The sequence below is a fragment of the Eleutherodactylus coqui genome, chromosome 9, assembly GCF_035609145.1.
Source record: "Eleutherodactylus coqui strain aEleCoq1 chromosome 9, aEleCoq1.hap1, whole genome shotgun sequence".
In the NCBI taxonomy this organism is placed as follows: Eukaryota; Metazoa; Chordata; class Amphibia; order Anura; family Eleutherodactylidae; genus Eleutherodactylus; species Eleutherodactylus coqui.
Genome location: NC_089845.1, coordinates 81,947,054 through 81,966,498, shown reverse-complemented (window position 1 = coordinate 81,966,498; position 19,445 = coordinate 81,947,054). Strand labels below are relative to the sequence as shown.

Sequence of the window (19,445 nt, the reverse complement as noted above, 5' to 3'; positions counted from 1 at the left end):
ACTGAATCCTTATGCTGCTCAGATTTTGTTCCTCATCGTTGAGGTTTGACTGCCTCCAAATCTACCATTGTCTGCTGGATTAGGTTGGCGATCACGGAGGCCTACTGTACCAAGTGCAGGATTCCGCCCCTTTGGATAACTGCTTACTCCACATAACACTTCTGCTCTCCAGGTTTGCAAGGTGGCGACCTGCTCTTCGGTTCATACATTCACAACGTTGTACAGGGTGCATACTTATGCATCTTCTGATGCTGCTCTTGGTCGCAGGACTCTGAAGGCAGCAGTACTCTGATCGCATCAAAAGCATTTTCAGTCCACCTCTAGGGACTGCTTTTGCATCTCCCAAGGTCTTTGTCGTGTCCCACAATGACACAGCCCAAAAAACAGGATATTTTGTTATTCACGGTAAAATCTTTTTCTTGCATATTCATTGGGTAATAGAGCACCCACCCATCATTTCGGGGGTACCGTCTGTTTCTCTGTTCTGAGATTACTCCTTCACTTCTTTGTTTTGTTGTTTTTCTCTTACGGATTCAGTTAGCCTTTAGGCTTTTTCCTCTTTACTGCTTTAGCGGAGTGGCTACAGGAGGAGTATAGCTTGTAGGAGCTGTCAACTCCTCCTTTGCTTAGTGTCCACCTCCTAGTGGCAGGCGATATACCAAACGTCTTCGCTGTGTCACCCAGTGAACATTTGAGAAAAGGATTTTAGGGTAAGTAATAAAAAAAAAATCCTGCTTTTTTCATTATAATGTGAAAAAAGGTGGGGTTTTGACTTTTTTATTTTTGTCCTGCTCACGGACTTGAATGTCATTAGGAATGATTGCCACCATAATACACCGCAATACTTCACTATTGCAGTGTTTTACATTGGCCTATTACACCCTGCCTCTGGTTGGACTCATGGGCCATAGTGGATGGCAGACCAAAAGACCATTGTTAAGCCTCTGGGTGGCATAGCAACTCGTCAGCATTCTGCAGTCACATCTGATGTGCAACAGAGAGACCCCCTTCCTCTGTCAGCCTCTTACATGCTATGGTCACATTGGCCGTAGTATGTAAAGGTTTATATATCCGTAATTAAAGGTTTCTCCATTTGTTGCTGTTAGAGCTGGAGCCTGACTGTCAACAAACAATGGAGCCCCCATTCCTCCAGGCACAGGACGCCAGTGCAAGCTTTATTTTGATGTGCACATGCGTCAGAATAAGGCCCCTTAGTGACTGCTGTAGAGAGACATATATTAGCAGGTGCTAAATGGTTAGCATTTAGTCTTATGAACTCAGTGTAGCAATCAAAGCATTTAACAACTCGCTGCTTAATCCATATTCTATTTCTTGTTTCCTCAGAGTGGGACATTGGCAAAAATGACGAAGTTTGAAATAGAACTGCCGGCATCTGCAGCCAAAGTGGCCAAGATTTCTGAAAGAGATATAGCCATGGCCACTATGTGAGTGCTTTTAGTAAATTTATAAAAGTATGTAAAGTACAACATGAGTAAAAGCAGAGACGTCTCCATGCCATACTTCCATTGCTGTGCACTCATTCCTGGTTTTCATGCAGTTTATTGGTAGCCCACTTGGCAAAGCATCGGTCAATGGTAATATTTTTGATTGGGGCTAGATGAGAAAAGCTTTGCATAAGAGTAACAGGAAATAGATCAATATTAACACCCCTCATATCCTCACTGCAAACTTTTTTTTTTTTAACATAACATTAAGGCAAGGGATTCGGTGTGTGATTGGGGCTCAGTCAGCACTGCAACCCCTAGATGACATCACAATCGTTAACAGTGGCTGTTTTCAATCATATTCCTATTTAAATGACTGTGGTCCCTCTGTTCTAATCTATGTGGGGCCTGTTAAAGGGGTAGTCCCATGAAACGTATCACTTATCCTGTATGTTTGCTGATGAGTTGCTGATCAATGGGGTCCGAATGCCAGAACCTCCACTGATCATGAAAATGGGGCCCGTAAGTGTCGGCAAATACTGATGATCAGTCGTGTGCACTACTGCTACATCCATGTCTATGGAACTGCTGGTCACAGCCTAGCTCTTGTACTTGGCTCTTTTCAGCAGTCATATAGAGATGAATGGAGCTGTATTGTGGACACATGACCATTTGGGGGCACTCAGACCCCTCTTTGTTATTGGTGGAGGTCCCAGTCCTTAGATTCCCAGTGATCAGTTACTTATTGCCTATGTTGTGGATAGTTTTGCGGGGGCAACCCCTTTAAGTATGATAGTGCTGTGAGCTGTTGTCATATGCTGTCCTTTTTAATAGCGGATCTGTCAGAAAAATGTGATGTGTGTTAATCTCCTCACTGCATTAGTTTTTAGTGCGGTTGAATTGTGCTTGAATATAAAGACTAGAGTTGAGCGAGCACACTCGAATAAGTCAGTCACTCGAGCGAGCCTCGCTCTTCTCAAGTAACTGCATTCTTGTCAGAGTGTGCTTGGGGGGGAGAGAGATCTCCCCCGCCGCCCCCCTGAGCATGCTCGGACAAGAATGCAGTTACTATAGAAGAGCAAGGCTCGCTCGCTCATCTCTAATAAAGACCCTTCAGCATTGACTATAGATTTGGTCATCGGGTGGTAGGATCAGGGCATAGAGGATGCTCTTGCCTATATCATTTTCTGTGTGCTCATTTGTTGCTGTTTTTTCACCCTTTCAGATATGGTCAGCTTTATGTTTTGTTCCTGAGACATCATGCGAAAGCCTGTAGTAGCCCGGGAGCTGAGGTCGTCCTCTATCACTTACCCCGGTAGGTACTTAAAATCAGCCCTACTTTTATTCTCCTCTTGTACTTAATCTGTTCTCTTGTTGTTTGCAAGCTCCTGTGTTAATTGGCATGGCGTTAAAAAACAGGGAACTGGGCAACTTAGCATTACATATCTTGTATTGAAGATGTGTTATAACCTAGATCTGAATTCACAGTTCTGCTGGCTTCAGAGCTGAAATCTCTCAGCCAAATGTCTGCATCTAGAACGTGTAATCTTTACATCAGTACAGTTCCATCTTGTGTAGGGATAACCTGTCCACTGCATTATAGGAGCTCGGTTGTGGACTAAATGCAAAACATGTATGTGGCTGATTGATTAACGTTTATACTTTGTAACCTGGTGCTCAGGTGAGCGGACTTGTACTCTGATAATACAGCATGAACATCCTGAAAGTGGCAGTTTTTACAATAGTATTTGCAAAGTTTTCCTTTTTTCCAAGTCTTAATGTCTATTCTGTATGAAGCCTTATCTCGCTGCCATTTGTATCTTCCTCTTAGTGAAGGCCCATGTAAGAAGATGCACATCTTGAAACTTAACAGGACAGGAAAGTTTGCACTGAATGTCGTTGATAATCTAGTTGTTGTCCATCACCAAGATACAGAGGTAAATTAGAGGAGGTAATATAGTTACGGAGTTGGCCGAGATTACCAGTAACAGTTTGTCATCCCTGTGCATCTTTCAGACATCGGTCATCTTTGACATCCGCTTACGAGGGGAGTTTGATGGCACAATGACCTTGCATCAGCCAGTGCTTCCTGCTCGTTCCATACACCCTTACCAAATACCCATAGCAGGTACAAATTTAGATCTTGGCACTCCTGTAGACCCGTCCAAATGACTGAGCACAATCTTGTATCACACTAGTTCATTGTCCATATATGTTTACATTTCTTTTTATTGGTTTAGATTTTTTTTAAAATAAATATATGAAAGGGTTTTTTCTGTTTGTTTTTGTTTAACTTTTTTTAGTACTTTTTTTTTTTTTTCCTACTACCTTTTTTAAATTCTGTTTGACATTCATATATATATATATTTTTTAATCCTTATGGGGAACTTGAATTTACATACATTTAATCGCTCATATAATATAATGCAATACCATATTGCATTATACTACGCTTTAACAGGCAGCCTATAAAACCAAGGTGCTAACAGGCTTGGTCACGACGGTGTCAAACACGTAAAAGATCTGTAATCCAAACACTAATGTGTTGTCTCCCTGCAGGTCCATCAGCTGTGGCTGGACAGCTTCCTATACAATGTAAGCTCTGTATCCTTAACCCACCAGGTATTACTTTGCACCTGCAAATTTAGAGGAGAGGACATTTGTTTTCTGTATTAACTCGTGTAGTCTTAGGCCAGAACACACGTCTGTATTCTCTGGTGGAACATGCATTTGACAGCACTTGGACACTTCCATGTGCTTTCCGATCTGCATGGGCAGCGGACATAGCATGTCTGATTCTTGTCCGTCATGCAAACAGAAATCGGACATGCTGTGTTTACACATACAACCGGTCATGGAAAAAAGCACGTGTGTGAGTGTGTAGCCTAATTGGTCATAATGGCTCCGCATGCTGTCAGTGAACTACATGGAGCGCACACAGACCACACAGGAGGCCGTGTGAGTAAAACCTTCAGTCGTACTTTCATTGTAGGGCTTATTATTTATTCATCTAACTTCTAAAAGAAAAGTAAAAAAAACTTTATGCATCGGCTAAGAAACTTGACAACTGCCAGATGTTTAGCTCTAAGGGGGCAGAGATAGCAGTCACGCCTAAACCCCTGGTGCTTGAGGGGGCACAAAAGCCATATTGCTACATAAGAAGACACCAGTGGAGGCCTTGTTACAGATGTGCCGTTGGGGCCAAAGCGCTTCAAAGTTAAGCCCCTGGCTACCACATCTTGTAGAACTATCTGCATGTGGTGGTGAACGTTTTCTTAACCGCTTTATCAGATTCATCTTCCTGGATTGTGTTTCAGCCGGACATCATCATAAGTGCTAGTGAAGGTAAGACCCGATAGGGTATGTTCTTGTAAATTGCTTAGCAGGTGATAGTCTGCGACTGACCCAGAAGTAGTCTGCTAGTCTGAAGTGGGTAAGGGAGTGGTTTTCCTGGACACCCCCTTTTAGTGCTAATGCCTGACTCCTCTCTTGCCTTCTATACAGGATACCTCTGGTACTTGCGCATCAAACTGCAGCCCATCGTTCACTTGCTCACAGACAAGGGTCGGCTGATGGATTTCCTGCTTCAGCGCAAAGACTGTAAATCGGTTATTTTATCGGTTTGCTCCCAGAGTAAGTGCTAGCCTCTATAGACTGTGGGGGGCTGTACCCCCGTCAGAGGCGTTCTGTCTGCTCACGGCTTTTGTTTTACAGTGTTGTTTGAGAAGGATAGAGCCGCCCTGCCGGTCATCGCTACCGTCTTCGATAAGCTCAACTGTGAATATAAGAAGTACCTGGAGGCGGAGCACAGCTACACGTTGGTAAGGAACATGTTCTCTCATTCTGTGCGGAAACCCTTAAATTCTTGGTATATTAGGTAGTTACTGTCATTCAATGTTTATAGCGGATGCATTTCTTTGCTGCAGGCTGTGGAGAGCAGTCAGGGAAGAAGTAATGCGCTCATGAAAAGACCCGTGCGAGGACAAGCGGTCATAGATCAGTCCGATATGTACACCCATGTCTTATCTGTCTTCACCGACTTGAAAGTGAGTATGGCAATGTAATACACCGTCTAAAGCTAAGCATACGTCTTACCGTAGATGACTGTTAGCCGAATGTTGTTTCAGGCAACGGTTAGATCTCGCACACTGTGGATGCGGCGGCCGCACATGTGCAGTGGAGTTTTTTTTTGTTTTTTTTTTAAATGTCCTGTTTTACTTTAAGATGTGCGGCCGGTTGGCAGTGTCATCTGCAAACGGGCCATGGATCGGACGGCTTCTATTGACTTCAATGTAAGCCGTCCGTGCGGGACCTGCAGCAAAATGGAACATGCTGCGATTTGTTTTACGGACCATGCTTAAATTCAGCTGCGGGCGCCCATGATTGTCTATGGGTGGCTTGATCTGCGGATTGTTCTCGTGGGCGCCCTGCGCGGATTCCCCTGTGGACATTGGTCCTTAGGCTACTGATCAGTACTGGGGGGGAAAAAAGCACACCTACATGTATCACCCAAACATTTGCCAAAAGGACACTTTTTGCATACAGCTTGTTGAGCGCATCAGTCTTTCGACATGTTTGAAGAATGTCCCCCCCCCCCCCCCACATACACACACATATGTCGTTGGTTATGAAGCAGTAAAGATTACAGACTGATGGAATCCATTTGTTTTATATGTGAATTCCAGCTTTATTTATTACACTAAAGTTCCATTTCCACTACTGGCTGAAGCTAGATGTCCAGGGTGGAGCTTACAGATCTACAGACAAGCCAGGGGAGCTCTGGTCATTGCTGCCCTCACACAGGCCATCTCTTCGGTGCCGCACTTGTTAGTCAGTATTACTTGTATGCATTTTTCTGGATCCAAATTGATATTTCCTAATCAAATACTTTAGACTTTCCTTCTAAGATTTACAAAGATTATGTGAGGAGAAAATGATGATATGGCTGTTTTTCTTTTCTGATTAGGAGGCTCCACATAAGTTCATCATAGCGGTTCTCATGGAGTACATCCGCTCCCTGAACCAGTTCCAGATTCCTGTACAGGTGCGTACAACTCTAACTGCTGCCATAAGGAACGTGCTGGAAACCATACACGGGCACTGTACGTTTCTTGAGATGTTCGTGATCATCATTCCTTTAGATAGTTAGTAAATTGGGTCAGTAAGAGTTTAAACTCTCTTAAGGAACAGGGTGTTTCTGTCCTAAGGGACCAGACACTTTTATGGGGTTTTACCGTCTTATTTTTTTTCAATTAACAAAATTATTTGTGGTGCATTGTTTTCTTCTAGATAGATAGATAGAGATATTTATATTTTTTTAAATAAAATAATAATTTATAATAAATAATTTATAATTTTTCACTTGGTTTTTTCAGTGTTGTTTTTTTGTTTAGTTAGGCGTAAATAGTTTTTTGGTTTTTTTTTGGGTAGATTTACGCTAAAATCAAGTATGGAAATGGGTTCCTCATTTTTGTTTCGGACGCTCTTTGATTATATAATAGGTATAGTTTTGGACTACAGGGCGCATACAGCGATGGTTTTGATTGGTAGGTCATATTCTCTTTTTGTATATACTTCTGTAACATTTTTTTTTTTTTTTTTTAAACGTCTATATTCTCTGTGATGTCATATGTCTCTCGGGGACTCACATTGTGTGCTTTTTATTCTTGTAATTTTTTTATACTTTTACCACTGTAGCTGTATTGACATCAGTCACTAACAAAGCTGATCAGGGTGTGCTAAGACCCTGCAGCTCTGCTGTGACAGAGGGCACTCAATGGTCACGTGATCGCTGAGTCACATAGTGGAACAAACACTTCTACTTTCACTTTTTAATACATGTGCTCATTGAGCGCTATGTAGTCTGGAAAGGGGGAAGCAAAAATGGTTTAAAACTGCTTTTCCTCTGGGTCATCGCCTGAGGACACGACCTACTGCTGCTTGATTGCAGGAGCAGAGGCTTTAATCCCACGCCGTACTACTATCAGCAAGGGTTAAAGCTCAGAACTAAAAGCTGTATATTTACCACGCTTGGTCCTTAAGGGGTTAAAAAAGTCTATCATCTTAGTTTTGTCTAATAACAGAATATACTTTCACAAGTGCGACAATATGAGAAATGTAGCTTTACCTTTTTATATGATTCTGGTTGCCATTTCTGTCCTTCAGGCACCAGACCCACTTAGTTTGTTCTCTGCTGTAGGATACTCCAAGCAGACTGTGGCAGTGGCCTACTTAGCCAGCCGGGGACACACACCCACTATGGCCATAGCAGCGGCATTCAGCATAATGTGGTGAATTTAGCCCCACGTTACAGCTCTGCTGACCACCTACATCTAAGAGCAGGCAGCCGGAGGGCTAACATCAACTGTTGAGAACAGAGCATGGGTTCTGCTATTCTGCGGAAGGTCAAAATTGAATCTCTTTCACCATTGGTTCAACCATTATTGCGCTTTGCCTTTCTTTGCAAACTGGAGAACACTCAGTACGTTTCTCTTGCCGTTCTCACCTGTTCTTCAGCCCATTTTCAGGATCAAGTCTGCCTCTTCCCTTTTCTCCTATATGTTTAGTCTTTCCAGAAGTGTTTTCGGCAGGGTGTACTTGTTAAAGTACAAGGGCATCACCCTCCCTAATTATCGCCCTACTGAATTTGCAAGTGCTTCCTTGACAACTGGCAACTTCTGCTGGCGTCCTAGAGATAGGAGGAACGTCTTGCAGGTTTCAAAGTCCTACAGAAAGCATTACGTGTCAGCCACCGGTGGACCTGAAACTTACTTGCATCCACTGGGAACAGGCCACCTAGTCTCTAGATCAGTGATGGCGAACCTTTTAGAGACAGAGTGCCCAAACTGCAACCCAAAACCCACTTATTTGTCGCAAAGTGCCAACACGTCAGAGGGCGGGGCTTATCACGACGTATGATTTTACCCCGTCGTTCTAAAAAGGACCGGGCCGCTTCAAGATAGACAGGGTGCTTTTTGGATGCGGAAATGCTGCAGAATGTCCTCAGCGGAAATTTCTGTGGAGAATTCTGCAGCATTTTTCGCATCCAAAAAGCAGTCAAAATCTGCACGCTGTCTATTTTGAATTGGCCCTACCCATTTCCACCACATGTAAACATAACCCAGCCATAATGGTGACCTCCCCCCTCCCCCTCATTGGCCCCCAGTATAAAAGTGACCCCCCAGCGGTAATAATAGTCACACCCCCCCAGAGCGGCCCCCCAGCGGTAATAGGGACACCACCCCCCACCACCCCCAGCAGTAATAATAGTGACAGCCTCTGGCGGTCCCCCAATAGTAATAATAGTGACACCCCCCCCCCAGCAGTAATGATGCCCCCCAGCGGTCCCCCAAGTAACAATGCCTACCCCATGTTTACCTAGAATTGTTGCTTTCTGGTTATGGTCTGTATTCCTTGACTTCATGTGTTCATTTGTTCTTTCCTATTGATTTAGCTCAGTGCCTGCAGGTGGGGTATAGCTAGTAGGACAGACTAACTTATTCTTAGCTTATACCCCAAGGTCCTCCTCTGTCCCCCAATGACCAGAAAGGGATTTTACGACAAGTAAAAAGCGGTAATTTTGGTTAAGGCATTGTTTAGTACAACATACATACACTGCAATATCAGGTATTGGGTACAGGCATATGGTACAGGCAATGTCATCACTGGGACGTAAGGTACATTTATGATACAACCTACTAGTAAAAGGATGGCCTTCATATCCTAAAATGATGCTGAGTCCGTGTGTTTCTGTTCTAGCACTATCTATATGAACTGGTGATCAAAACGCTGGTGCAGCACAACCTCTTCTACATGCTACACCAGTTCCTGCAATACCATGTGCTCAGCGACTCCAAGCCTCTGGTATGTACTGCCACAAACTTCTAGAAATCAATGTTAAAGCTTTCTAGCTGCAGATGTAATTATTGAGCTATTCCGTGTTCAGCTGAGATTGTTCCTTCCTTAGACAACAAACAGCATAACGGTCCGAATGTCGTTAGATTCAGCAATGGTGATTACCTTCTTTAAGAAGGCCGCTTAGGAGGTCTGAGCTTACAAAAAAAGTTGGTCTCTCCCCAAAACAGCGCCCCTCTTGTTCATGGGCTGTGCATAGTATTGCAGCTGCAGACAAGCGTGGGACTGTTTCTGGGGAAAAACATAGATCCGTATCTTTTCTCCTTCAGCTTTTGCTGCAGAAGAAATTCAGTGTGGCACTAAAACACGAGGCTCGTTAACATTTACATGCAATGTAGAGAGAACTAAAACTTGATTGTCTCCAATATGTTAATATGCAATTTGCTTTGTTTCCAGGCCTGTCTGCTGTTGTCCTTAGAAAGTGTCTATCCCCCAGCACACCAGCTTTCTCTTGACATGCTAAAGGTAAAATAAATGTTGAACAAAATAGAGCAATCAGGGGCTTGTATTCTCTGTATCTTGTGCATGCAAATACGCTGGTGGCCAGGAGCCCTTCCAGTTACAAACCCCGTGTAATCCGATCCTGCATTTATACTTCCTCCTCTTTCCTTAACCTGCCTGTTGCTGCATTTAGATGGAACAATTCTTGTTAAAATGAGCGAAGGGGAACTATGATCGTTCCGTGTAAACGCGAGCCAATGGCTGAATGCTGAACGAAAATAGTTTGCTTCCTGTTTGAGTTTCTGCAGGCATAAAAATCATTGTTGGCTCGTTTGCTTCTCTTTCAGTTTTAACAGCAATCGTTCAGTCCTTGTTTTCACTTGCACAGGGACTGAGCCATTCTGAACAATTCTCATTTGAACGAGCTAGCGCTGCATTTGCCTGGCAACAGGCTCCATGACTGCGAACAAGTTAGTGGTGTCTTTCGCTTGCTCAAACGAGAAACAGCTTGTCTAAAAGGATCCTTAGGCCTCCTTCACACGGGCGACACTGCATCGCTGCGAGAAAGTCGCAGCGATATCGCATTGCTGCACCGTATGATATCGCTGCGATTTTTCTAGCCGCAATACCGCGGTTTTGTAGCGCTACAGTCGCATGTGACGCTACAAAATCACGCGACTTTGTAGCATTGGCTACAGTCAAAGTTGCATCGCATACAGTGTTTTCGTGCGATGCAATAGAGAGGAAGGCTACATAGAGAAACCTGGGCTACAAAACCTAGCATGTCGCGGGCATATCGCCGGACCTGTGAGGTTTGTGTGTCGTTTTGTAGCATGCTACAAAACATCTCGTGTGAAGGAACCCATAGGATACCATGGGCTTCTCATACATGCGATTTGTAGCATCATAGCAATGCTACAAAATCACGTGACTTTGCCGCCCGTGTGAAGGAGGCCTTATGCGTGTTAACAAGAGAGTAAGACCCAGATTAAAAAAACCCATATGCAGAAGATTTCACTGATCTGCTCCAGATTGGTTATAATGAGAAGCTTCATGCAGGAATATATGTATTTGAACTGACGGATGTGATCCGTCAGCCCCCAATACTCTTCTGATTTAGTCAAAGGAAGTACAATACAAATTGACTATGATACACCAATTACATGCACGCCCCTCCCAACATCATAACAACTCACGATTGACCTAGTATGTAATGATGCTAAGGATTAACATATGTTTACGCCACAGGTGTATGTTGCTATGTGAACACGTAATTCCTATATACCCAAGTAGCATAGACTTTATTAATATTCTAATCTGAACCAAAAGAATGCAGTAAGATAAGAAATTCCTCCCCTTGATAGCTAGCTCTGGGAAGATGCGGTGGGGTTAGCTTCAACTTGTACTTAGCAGGGTATAATATTAAGCTAGTTAACCATTCAACTGCTCGCTAATTCCTATGATGGTGAATATATGAATATATGTTTGCATAGGCGGATTTAAGAAACACATTTATATTATTACTACAACACTATCATGACTATTTTCAGTGCTGCTTAATTTTCTGACTTTAAGCTTTACTTTTACAGAGACTTTCAACAGCCAACGATGAAATTGTTGAGGTCTTGCTCTCAAAGCACCAAGTGCTGGCAGCGCTGAGATTTGTACGCAGCATCGGAGGACATGACAGTGCCTCTGCCCGGAAATTTTTAGATGCCGCTAAGCAGACCAGCGATGATATGCTATTTTATACAGTATTTCGCTTTTTTGAACAAAGAAACCTGCGTCTTCGTGGGAACCCTATTTTCACACCAGGTTAGATTGATTGGGCCATATTTGTATTGCCTTAATCTGACGAATATATTTGTCAAATATGTGCTCAAAGTCTACTTGTTTGGGGTTTTTGCCTTTAAATTTAATGGGTCAAAAATTCAGTGCTAATGTATCTCCGTATCCTCTGCGCCTCTCCACACCATAAGCATTGGGCTGTGGTTATAGAAATAGATGGAGTTGTGTGCACTCTTGGACTGCAGCTGTCCCTTGATAAAATCAGAAGTGATACAGAATGAAAACAAATCTGGAAGTTGCAGCCGCCACTAGGTGGCGCTTACTGTAGACAGGGTTCAATGGAACAGCTATAACTTTGTTTTCAGTAAGCATTACTTAAGGTCATTTTACACAGCATGATTATCGTACAAACTGCTTGTTAGATTGGGTGGTTTGCATAATTGTGCAGTGTAAACACATGCCGTAAACAAATGCTTTAGTGAGAAATCACTCATTGAATCTTTCATGCAGACCATAAAAAGAGGATTTTTATACTTGCTGTAAAATCGCTCGTAGCCTTTATTGGTTGACAGCATATAGGCTGCTGCCAGTAGGAGACTTAACAGAAGAAGAAAAAAAGGTTAGCTGCTTCTTGCAGACTAGCTCAATATCTGTAGGCTGGGTACAATCAGTTTGTGCCTCAGCCATAGGAGAAATGATAAAATAATTAGCAAAACAGTAAAGAAATCAAAAGAAGGCTACAAGAAAGAGACTACAGTAATTAGAAAAATCCTCTTTTCTTTGTTTTAGTGGGGGCCCCGGGATACCATGGGATGTGTCAAAGTAGGCCCTAGGGTTGGAAACTGAATGAACCTCAGGTTGCACCACTGCAGCCTGTAACATCTTGCAGCAAAGACAAGACAAGCCTAGGCTGAGGCAAACCTGTATAGCCTATAAAATTGTGGATGGAAGACTATATTGCAGCCTTGTTAAACCGAAATGTAATGACAAATTTCACTAAAAGAGCCCACGAATGGGACGTGTCTGCCATAAACCCAAATGGTTAAAGCTTGTTCTCTCGCACAGTATGCCTCCCAGAATGGCTGCATTGAGTTGCCCTAAAGGCCAACACTCCCTCCTATCTTGTGTCTGCAATCTGGGTGAATGAAAGAAGCGATAGGGAAATGGATAGAATAGGGCCAGAGGACCCCACAATCTGTACATACAGGAGAAATGAAGGCACTGGACGCAAGACTAACCTGTCCTGATGAAGGATGCGCTCTAGTTTTGCCCCAACGGGTGAAGATCCCATGGCAGAGCAGGGGGGCCTGTGTACACTATCCCCAAGAGGAAAGTGTTGTGTGCTGAAGGGATAAGATAAAGACCTGCCCCTTGGTGGAACTGAGGGTCAAGCCAGTGCCCAAACCAAACTCAACTGAAGCGAGAAGACAATGGAAGAAAAATATTTCCTCTCATAAAACCGAAAACAGGACTTCCAGGCTTTGTGGTAAACTGGGGAAGACTTTCTTCACTCCCTCAGTCACGGTCTGGATAACTAGATCTGAAGCAAAACCATTGGCTTCAACATGTTAGGTTGACTGTAAATTCAGGTGGAGGAGAGGGCCCACAAAAAGGTGAACCGAGCATTTGGAAAGAGTCAAGTAAAATCCGCAACTCGAGTAACCAGGTCTGCGTATAGGTACGTTTGGAATAATCAGTGCCCACAAGGATGACTGGAACCACTTTCACCTTGATAGTCTACCAATACTCTAGTACTTCCCTGAACCCCCTCCTCCTTGAATGTTTTCAGCTGTGAGAGGGTCATTGGTAATGGATACTAATTGTAGAACTATATGGTTTAGACAAGAGACCAGAAATTTGAAGTCCAGAGTTCCTCAATGCTGGCAGAACATGAATACCTCCAGCTGGAGGGACTACTCCCATGTGTGCTGCACCAGAGACGGATGCAAGCCATAGCCTTATCATTGAGCATCTGGACCAAAACTAGATGCTCCATCAGGGAATCTTGCCAATACAGAATATATCTGGAAAGCGTTGCGGAATAAATTAGCACTATACAACAAACACGTTCCTTCCCCCGGTGTACTGTACCTTAAGCGTGTATTATGGCAGAGGCCAGTTAGGTTGCAGTACATTTAGGAGTTTCTCATGTAAGTTGTTTCTATGTTAAATGGTATAAGAAATGTTCTTTAAACATTCCTTACATATTCTAGCCTTATATTCAAGTCTTACTGCATGTACATGGTGCTGCGCATGTTCCTACAACTGCTTGTATGGAGCACTACAGTCACCATACAACAAATAAAATTCATGCAAGATCTGGATTCTTCTTTACAAGCAAAGCATACTCCGCCTGGTTGGATTTAGAAAATGAAGCTATGGAATTGGAGGTCCAGCTGGGCTTTATCCATAGGACTGTCATCGCTAAAAATTGCTCCTACTTGTAAACTGACTTATGTAGACAGGAGTTGCTATATATTCCCAGTTATCTCAAACACAAACTTACCTCGTATGAATTTGATTGTATTTCTTTCAAGCGATAGGCTACATCTTTATAGACTGGAAGACCTGGCATATCTCACTCAGTGAGACTTTCTAGTTTGGACTTTAAGTGTACAAGAGTAGCAATATTTCTAGTCTTCTGAACAGTCTAGGACATGGAGCTGGTAGAGAAAAACACAGGCTACAAATCAAATTTTCAACTTTCCCTAAGCTTGTGGGTGGGGACTAACTACTGCTAATCAACATGCTGCTACCCCATTTATAATATACAAAGAAGCAGCATGGAAGACAACATAGAGCAGTACCGAGCAGTGTAGATGTGAATTCAGTATTTATAGTGAGGAAGCACTTTCTAGGAGTTGCAGTCACATCTGTGCAAGTCTCTCTCCCTCCTCTACAGACGTCTGTTTGCAGTATGAGATAGCAAGTAAGGATCCATCCTACCTCCTAATCCACACTAGCATATTAGTCTCTTTTTTCCAGCCCATTTCTCTCCCTCCTAATGTTAAGGAGTTTAAAAAAAAAAGGTATAATGAAAATAAAATTAGAAGCCCATTTTCAGAGGGGAAAAGAAAAATCCTTCGATTCCAAATCAGAATAAAATCCTTCTGAAGTAAAAAGTGACTAACCTGTAATATTGTAGAACTCCAAGGCATCCAGGCCCCTCAAACGTCTATTGAGTTTGCCATCACACCATTCTCAGGAGTTCCATAGTCTCACTGCTCTTACAGTAAAGAACCCCATTCTAAGTCTGTGTAGAAACCTCCTTTTCTCTAGATTGAGAGCACCCACTTTTTACAGTCCCTGTCCTAGGTATAAAAAGATGATGGCAGACAACTCTGTATTGTCCCCTGATATCTATAGTTATTCGGTTGCTCCTTATTCTTTTTCTAAACTTAACCCCAATTTTGATAACCTCTCTGGGTACTGTAGTCAGTCCATTCCATTTATTCCTTTAGTTGCCCACTTTTGAACCCGCTCAAGCTCTGATATGTCTGAGTACTGGTGTCCAAAACTGTACACCATATTTCATGTGTGGTCTGACCAGTGACTTGTGCTCCACAATCCTATTTGCCTTGGCAGCAGCTGCCTGACACTTGTTACTTCACCCATGACTGATGCCATGTAGCAACAGGAACAGAAGGAAGTAAACCCCCTTGTAGTCAGCTGGCCAAAAATGCAAATCCTTTTATTCACCCAAAATGCCATTTGTGTTAATCATTCAGGTTCTGTCATACACATTTGTTGAAAGCAGTGCCTATTCACATTGCCTATAATGCAGCAGTCGTTTGGAATGTAACTGGAAAGAGGTCAGATGCAGGAATTTGTTGTACCACAATATATGAAGATGTTGTACCAAGTATAGATATGTACTGAGTGCTTAAAACAGACCAATTGTTTATTTCACATATTTTAATTAGCAAAACTATACAACTTTAATTTCCCTTTAAAAAAAGTGGAAGTTACATGTGCTCAGTGTCCATCAACCCTAGAGTTTCATTAAAAACACTGCTGCAAGCTGCTGCGCATGTCGATCAGGGCCCGTCTTCTCACCTCCTCTTGTCTTTCGTCCAGGAGAACACTGTGAAGAACACGTGGGCTTCTTCAAACAACTCTTTGGTGAGCAGTCCCTGCTGAAGAGCGCTGCCTCCTAGCCAGTATATAAAAGCTGTAGAAAGTTTATTTATTACTCTAATAAAAGTTCATGTACCTTCTGGTATAAAATGTGTTTTTCTTCATTCTTGCATATTTTCCTATGTAAAATAGTTTAATTATTTAGCAAATCAATTAGTAAAATACACTATTTGATCCTCTGATAAACAAACATACAAATTGAAACTAAAAAGGGGAGCAGGGGGACTTGCATTGGTATTTGCGTTTATAAAACATCTGGTTTCTCCATAAATTAAAATATGAAAAAAAATGTAACTTCTATACAGGCAAAAAAACAAACAAAAACCCTTGTGTATGTGTTAACACTGTTGTCGTGGTAGAGTCTGTTCCTGAGTGACGGCTGCACTGCGTGTTCAGAGTCACCGGATGTAACCCCCACGGAGCTCATGAACCCTTATTCCAGTGATGGGACACCCAAAAGAGAATTCGCTCCTCCTAGTGGTTGAAGAGTCGCTCTTGTTCTGTGCCTCTTCTTCTCTCCTGTGCAGCTTGTACTTTAGCTTTGTTCACTCGTGGCCCTGCAAGAAAGAAATGTTAATACCTTTACTCTGGCCAGGGACTATTAAACACCACAGGCAGAGGAGTGAACAATATCCTAAAGAGGTCTTTAATTACAGTACAATGTAAGATATGTGCAAAGGAAATAAGTGCATGGAACGCTGACGTCACGGGTGAATGTAAAAAGCGGTGGTGTATCCATTTGCCAAAACTGACTTGAACCATTAAAATCTTTCAGTCTGGCAGCCTGTTTATACAGACAGGTACATAGTTGGCTCGTTCAAATGAGAAATTGTTCAGTCTGTCTGTCTCATTCATTATATAAGGGAATGAGGGCTAGTTTGCTTATTCGGTTTAACCAGTGAACAATTTTTATGCCTGCATTAAATGAACGCTAGTCGTTCGGTTGTTGGCTTGCATTAGCGTGTATGGTTCACTTTCTCTTTGGACGATAAATCGCTGTGTCTGAAGGCACCGTAAAGCTTGGCCGAGCTTTGCCAAAAATCCCACATGTTAATTGTGTGAAAAGGTAAAGATAAGTATCTTATGGGGGCAGGGTCTGGCCACCAGGACTTGTGCGGTGGTAGTGGGTGCACTACTGCTTTTTAGACTCAGTGGTATCCAAGCGCTTCTACTTCTTCCTTACAATTCGCAGCACACAGAGCCTATACTGCCATAATAAGTGGAGCAGAAGCGGTCACCATTAGAAAACACAGGCATTGTCCAACTCTTAACCCACGCTTTTTCTTTCATTTGGAGGAGAGGTAAATTTCTGGTTTAAAGTGCTAATTATCCTGCAGCCGGTAGCCACTTCCATTAAGGAATACTGATGTCATGCTGTACGTAGTCTGCATAATGTTTAAGGATGGGGGTCAATATCCATATGATTACAAGACTATGGGGCCATGCAGAAGGCAGTGATATGACCTTTATTGTAGCGAGTCAATGTTTTCCAACCAAGTTCTACTACAGTAGCTCTTCTGTGGAATCAGGAGAGCGAGGGCAAGCTTATCAATGAGTTATAGTGGCCACTCTCAGCCCTGGTTTGGTAGCTACTAACTTAATTAGCTGCCTAATGTCCTGCTCACTGTATAGAGAATCAATGATATTCACCGCTTTTGTCAGCAACTTTTTTTTTTTTTTAGGGCTGAGCAGTGCAATTCTGCTTAGCAGCCTATTAAGCTCTACAAAGTATTTATTAGTCTGTAGGATTATATATGCAACTTAAGGTCGCCCGTCCAGGGCTGCAACAGAATATGGCTAGCAGATGTGTTTGGCCAAAAAGCTGTTCTCACAGGGCGGAATTTTTCCGCACTGCAGAAATGCAGGTGGGGCGCAGTTTTGAAAGATGCAGCATGCCAATTCTGTTGAATTTTCTGCAGCGTTTTCTTCCCTATAGCCTCTATGGATGCAGCAAAATCCCCACTAAATATACTGCAAAAGTAAAAAAGCGCTGGTGAGAAAAACTCTGGCCGCTTTTTCGGCTTGTAAAATCTGCAAGCCAAAAAGAACCTTTGAAGCAGTTTTGGCGCAGAAGTGATTCTTCTGGGGCAAAAAACACACACAAAAAAAAACCATGGCAAATCCACCCTGTGTGAATCTAGCCTTAGAACTACGTAAATGGGTTAAATACTGCTATTATAGGCTGAAGAGGGCATTTATTAGTATTGTCTGACTACCAGAAGAAGCTGGTGCACTGGATGGGGAAATCAGTGTCACTGCTATCTGTGGGCAGTGTCTGGTAGTGCAGCTCCGCCTTAGGGCTCTCGAAAGAATAGCCGCGTGCAAAGATCGTGGCTATACTGCATTAAAGATTGCATGAATGGGTTAATTCCAGCCATCAGAGGTAACCAGTCCACATGATCTGAGGCAAGTACTCTTCAGCTCCCATAAGAGTCTTTTCACACACACCATGGAGCTTAGATGCGACCTTGAAGTCGCCTGTCCTGTCTTTGTTAGGTGTGAGTATTTTTGTATCTAAACTTCCTCGCATCACTTCAGGTAAGTAGCAATCAGCTGCAGCAAAGGATCACAGTGCTTTCCATATGAAACATCGCACAGTACAATGCTTGGATGCCCAGCTGAAAACCATGAGATGTTGGGACACGTTAAAAGAGAAGACATGCAGTGATTTTTATCCTGCACGGCCAAAAGCGTTAAAAAAAATGCTCGTTTTTAGCATTTTGCCTCCCAAAAACACGAGGGATTTAAAAAAAAAAAAAAAAAAGAAAGCCGTCTATACCCCAAAATGGTACCAATGAAGACTATAGCTCATCTCACAAAAAATAAGCCCCTACAGAGCTGTCCATGGCGCAAAAAAAAAGGTTGGGATGTTGAATGCAGATTTAGAAAAAGATTTACAGATGTTTTTATAGCAGAAAAATGGAAAAAACCTAAAAAAATAAGTTGGTATATTTGTACCAACCCGCAGAAAGTGTATTGTCATTTATGCTGCATGATTAATGCTGATAAAAATGTACAAAAAATTTACAATATAGTCTATGTACCCAAAAATGGTACCAATAAAAACTACAGTTCGCCACGCAAAACAAGCCCTCATACAGACGCTCCAACAGAAAAAAAAATTATGGCTTTTGAAAAATGGAGAAAAAAAAATCCACCAAAAATCATTGTCCTTGAGCCCAAAAAAGGCCATGTCCTTAAGGGGTTAAAGCACAAAAACCAGAAGAGCATGGGCTGCTATAACATGCATCGACTGATCTCAGAGGGTGAACCCAGAACCACCTCTTCTTCCAGCAACGGAAGAGGGACAGGAAAAGTAGTGGGGGAGCAGCCAGACTAAGAAATCATTTTTGGATGCCATGGTTAGCAAATCACACAGAAGAGTACTGTGCAGGCATGTGACTGCCGGAGGGGTGTTTGCAGGGGTTTGGGAATTCTGACATCACCATACAGGTTCATTTCTCAGGTCTGCTTTTTTTTCATGCGCATATGGTAATGTGGTTACATACGCAGCCATACCCACACCACAAAAACCGGATCTGCACTCAGAAGTAGGGAAATACGCATACACCCGTGGACATGAGTCCTCATGCAGCTCCATTGATGGAATAATAAAATTAAGGGGATCAAAAGATGGTCATGAAAAGTGGTTTGTGTTTGGTTTATTTGGTTTTTTTTAAGTACCTTAAAAGTAGTACAATATAAAAGGAACTAATATGT

General features: G+C 42.6%; 2 protein-coding genes across 2 annotated transcripts in view; one reads left to right on the top strand and one right to left on the bottom strand.

The window, feature by feature from the left end:
• RMC1 (regulator of MON1-CCZ1) overlaps nucleotides 1-15,815 on the top strand; it is a 37,593-nt gene extending 21,778 nt beyond the window's left edge. The window contains exons 7-20 of the mRNA XM_066579621.1: nucleotides 1,345-1,445; nucleotides 2,671-2,760; nucleotides 3,277-3,382; nucleotides 3,462-3,573; nucleotides 4,005-4,049; nucleotides 4,737-4,790; nucleotides 4,950-5,078; nucleotides 5,160-5,266; nucleotides 5,372-5,491; nucleotides 6,412-6,489; nucleotides 9,204-9,308; nucleotides 9,756-9,824; nucleotides 11,390-11,615; nucleotides 15,666-15,815. Coding sequence (XP_066435718.1) covers nucleotides 1,345-1,445; nucleotides 2,671-2,760; nucleotides 3,277-3,382; nucleotides 3,462-3,573; nucleotides 4,005-4,049; nucleotides 4,737-4,790; nucleotides 4,950-5,078; nucleotides 5,160-5,266; nucleotides 5,372-5,491; nucleotides 6,412-6,489; nucleotides 9,204-9,308; nucleotides 9,756-9,824; nucleotides 11,390-11,615; nucleotides 15,666-15,745 — 1,422 coding nt within the window. The 3' untranslated portion in view covers nucleotides 15,746-15,815. The remainder of the gene's footprint in view (nucleotides 1-1,344; nucleotides 1,446-2,670; nucleotides 2,761-3,276; nucleotides 3,383-3,461; nucleotides 3,574-4,004; nucleotides 4,050-4,736; nucleotides 4,791-4,949; nucleotides 5,079-5,159; nucleotides 5,267-5,371; nucleotides 5,492-6,411; nucleotides 6,490-9,203; nucleotides 9,309-9,755; nucleotides 9,825-11,389; nucleotides 11,616-15,665) is intronic.
• Nucleotides 15,469-19,445, bottom strand: part of NPC1 (NPC intracellular cholesterol transporter 1) — a 54,458-nt gene continuing 50,481 nt past the window's right edge. Inside the window, exon 25 of the mRNA XM_066579619.1 lies at nucleotides 15,469-16,282. Coding sequence (XP_066435716.1) covers nucleotides 16,200-16,282 — 83 coding nt within the window. The 3' untranslated portion in view covers nucleotides 15,469-16,199. The remainder of the gene's footprint in view (nucleotides 16,283-19,445) is intronic.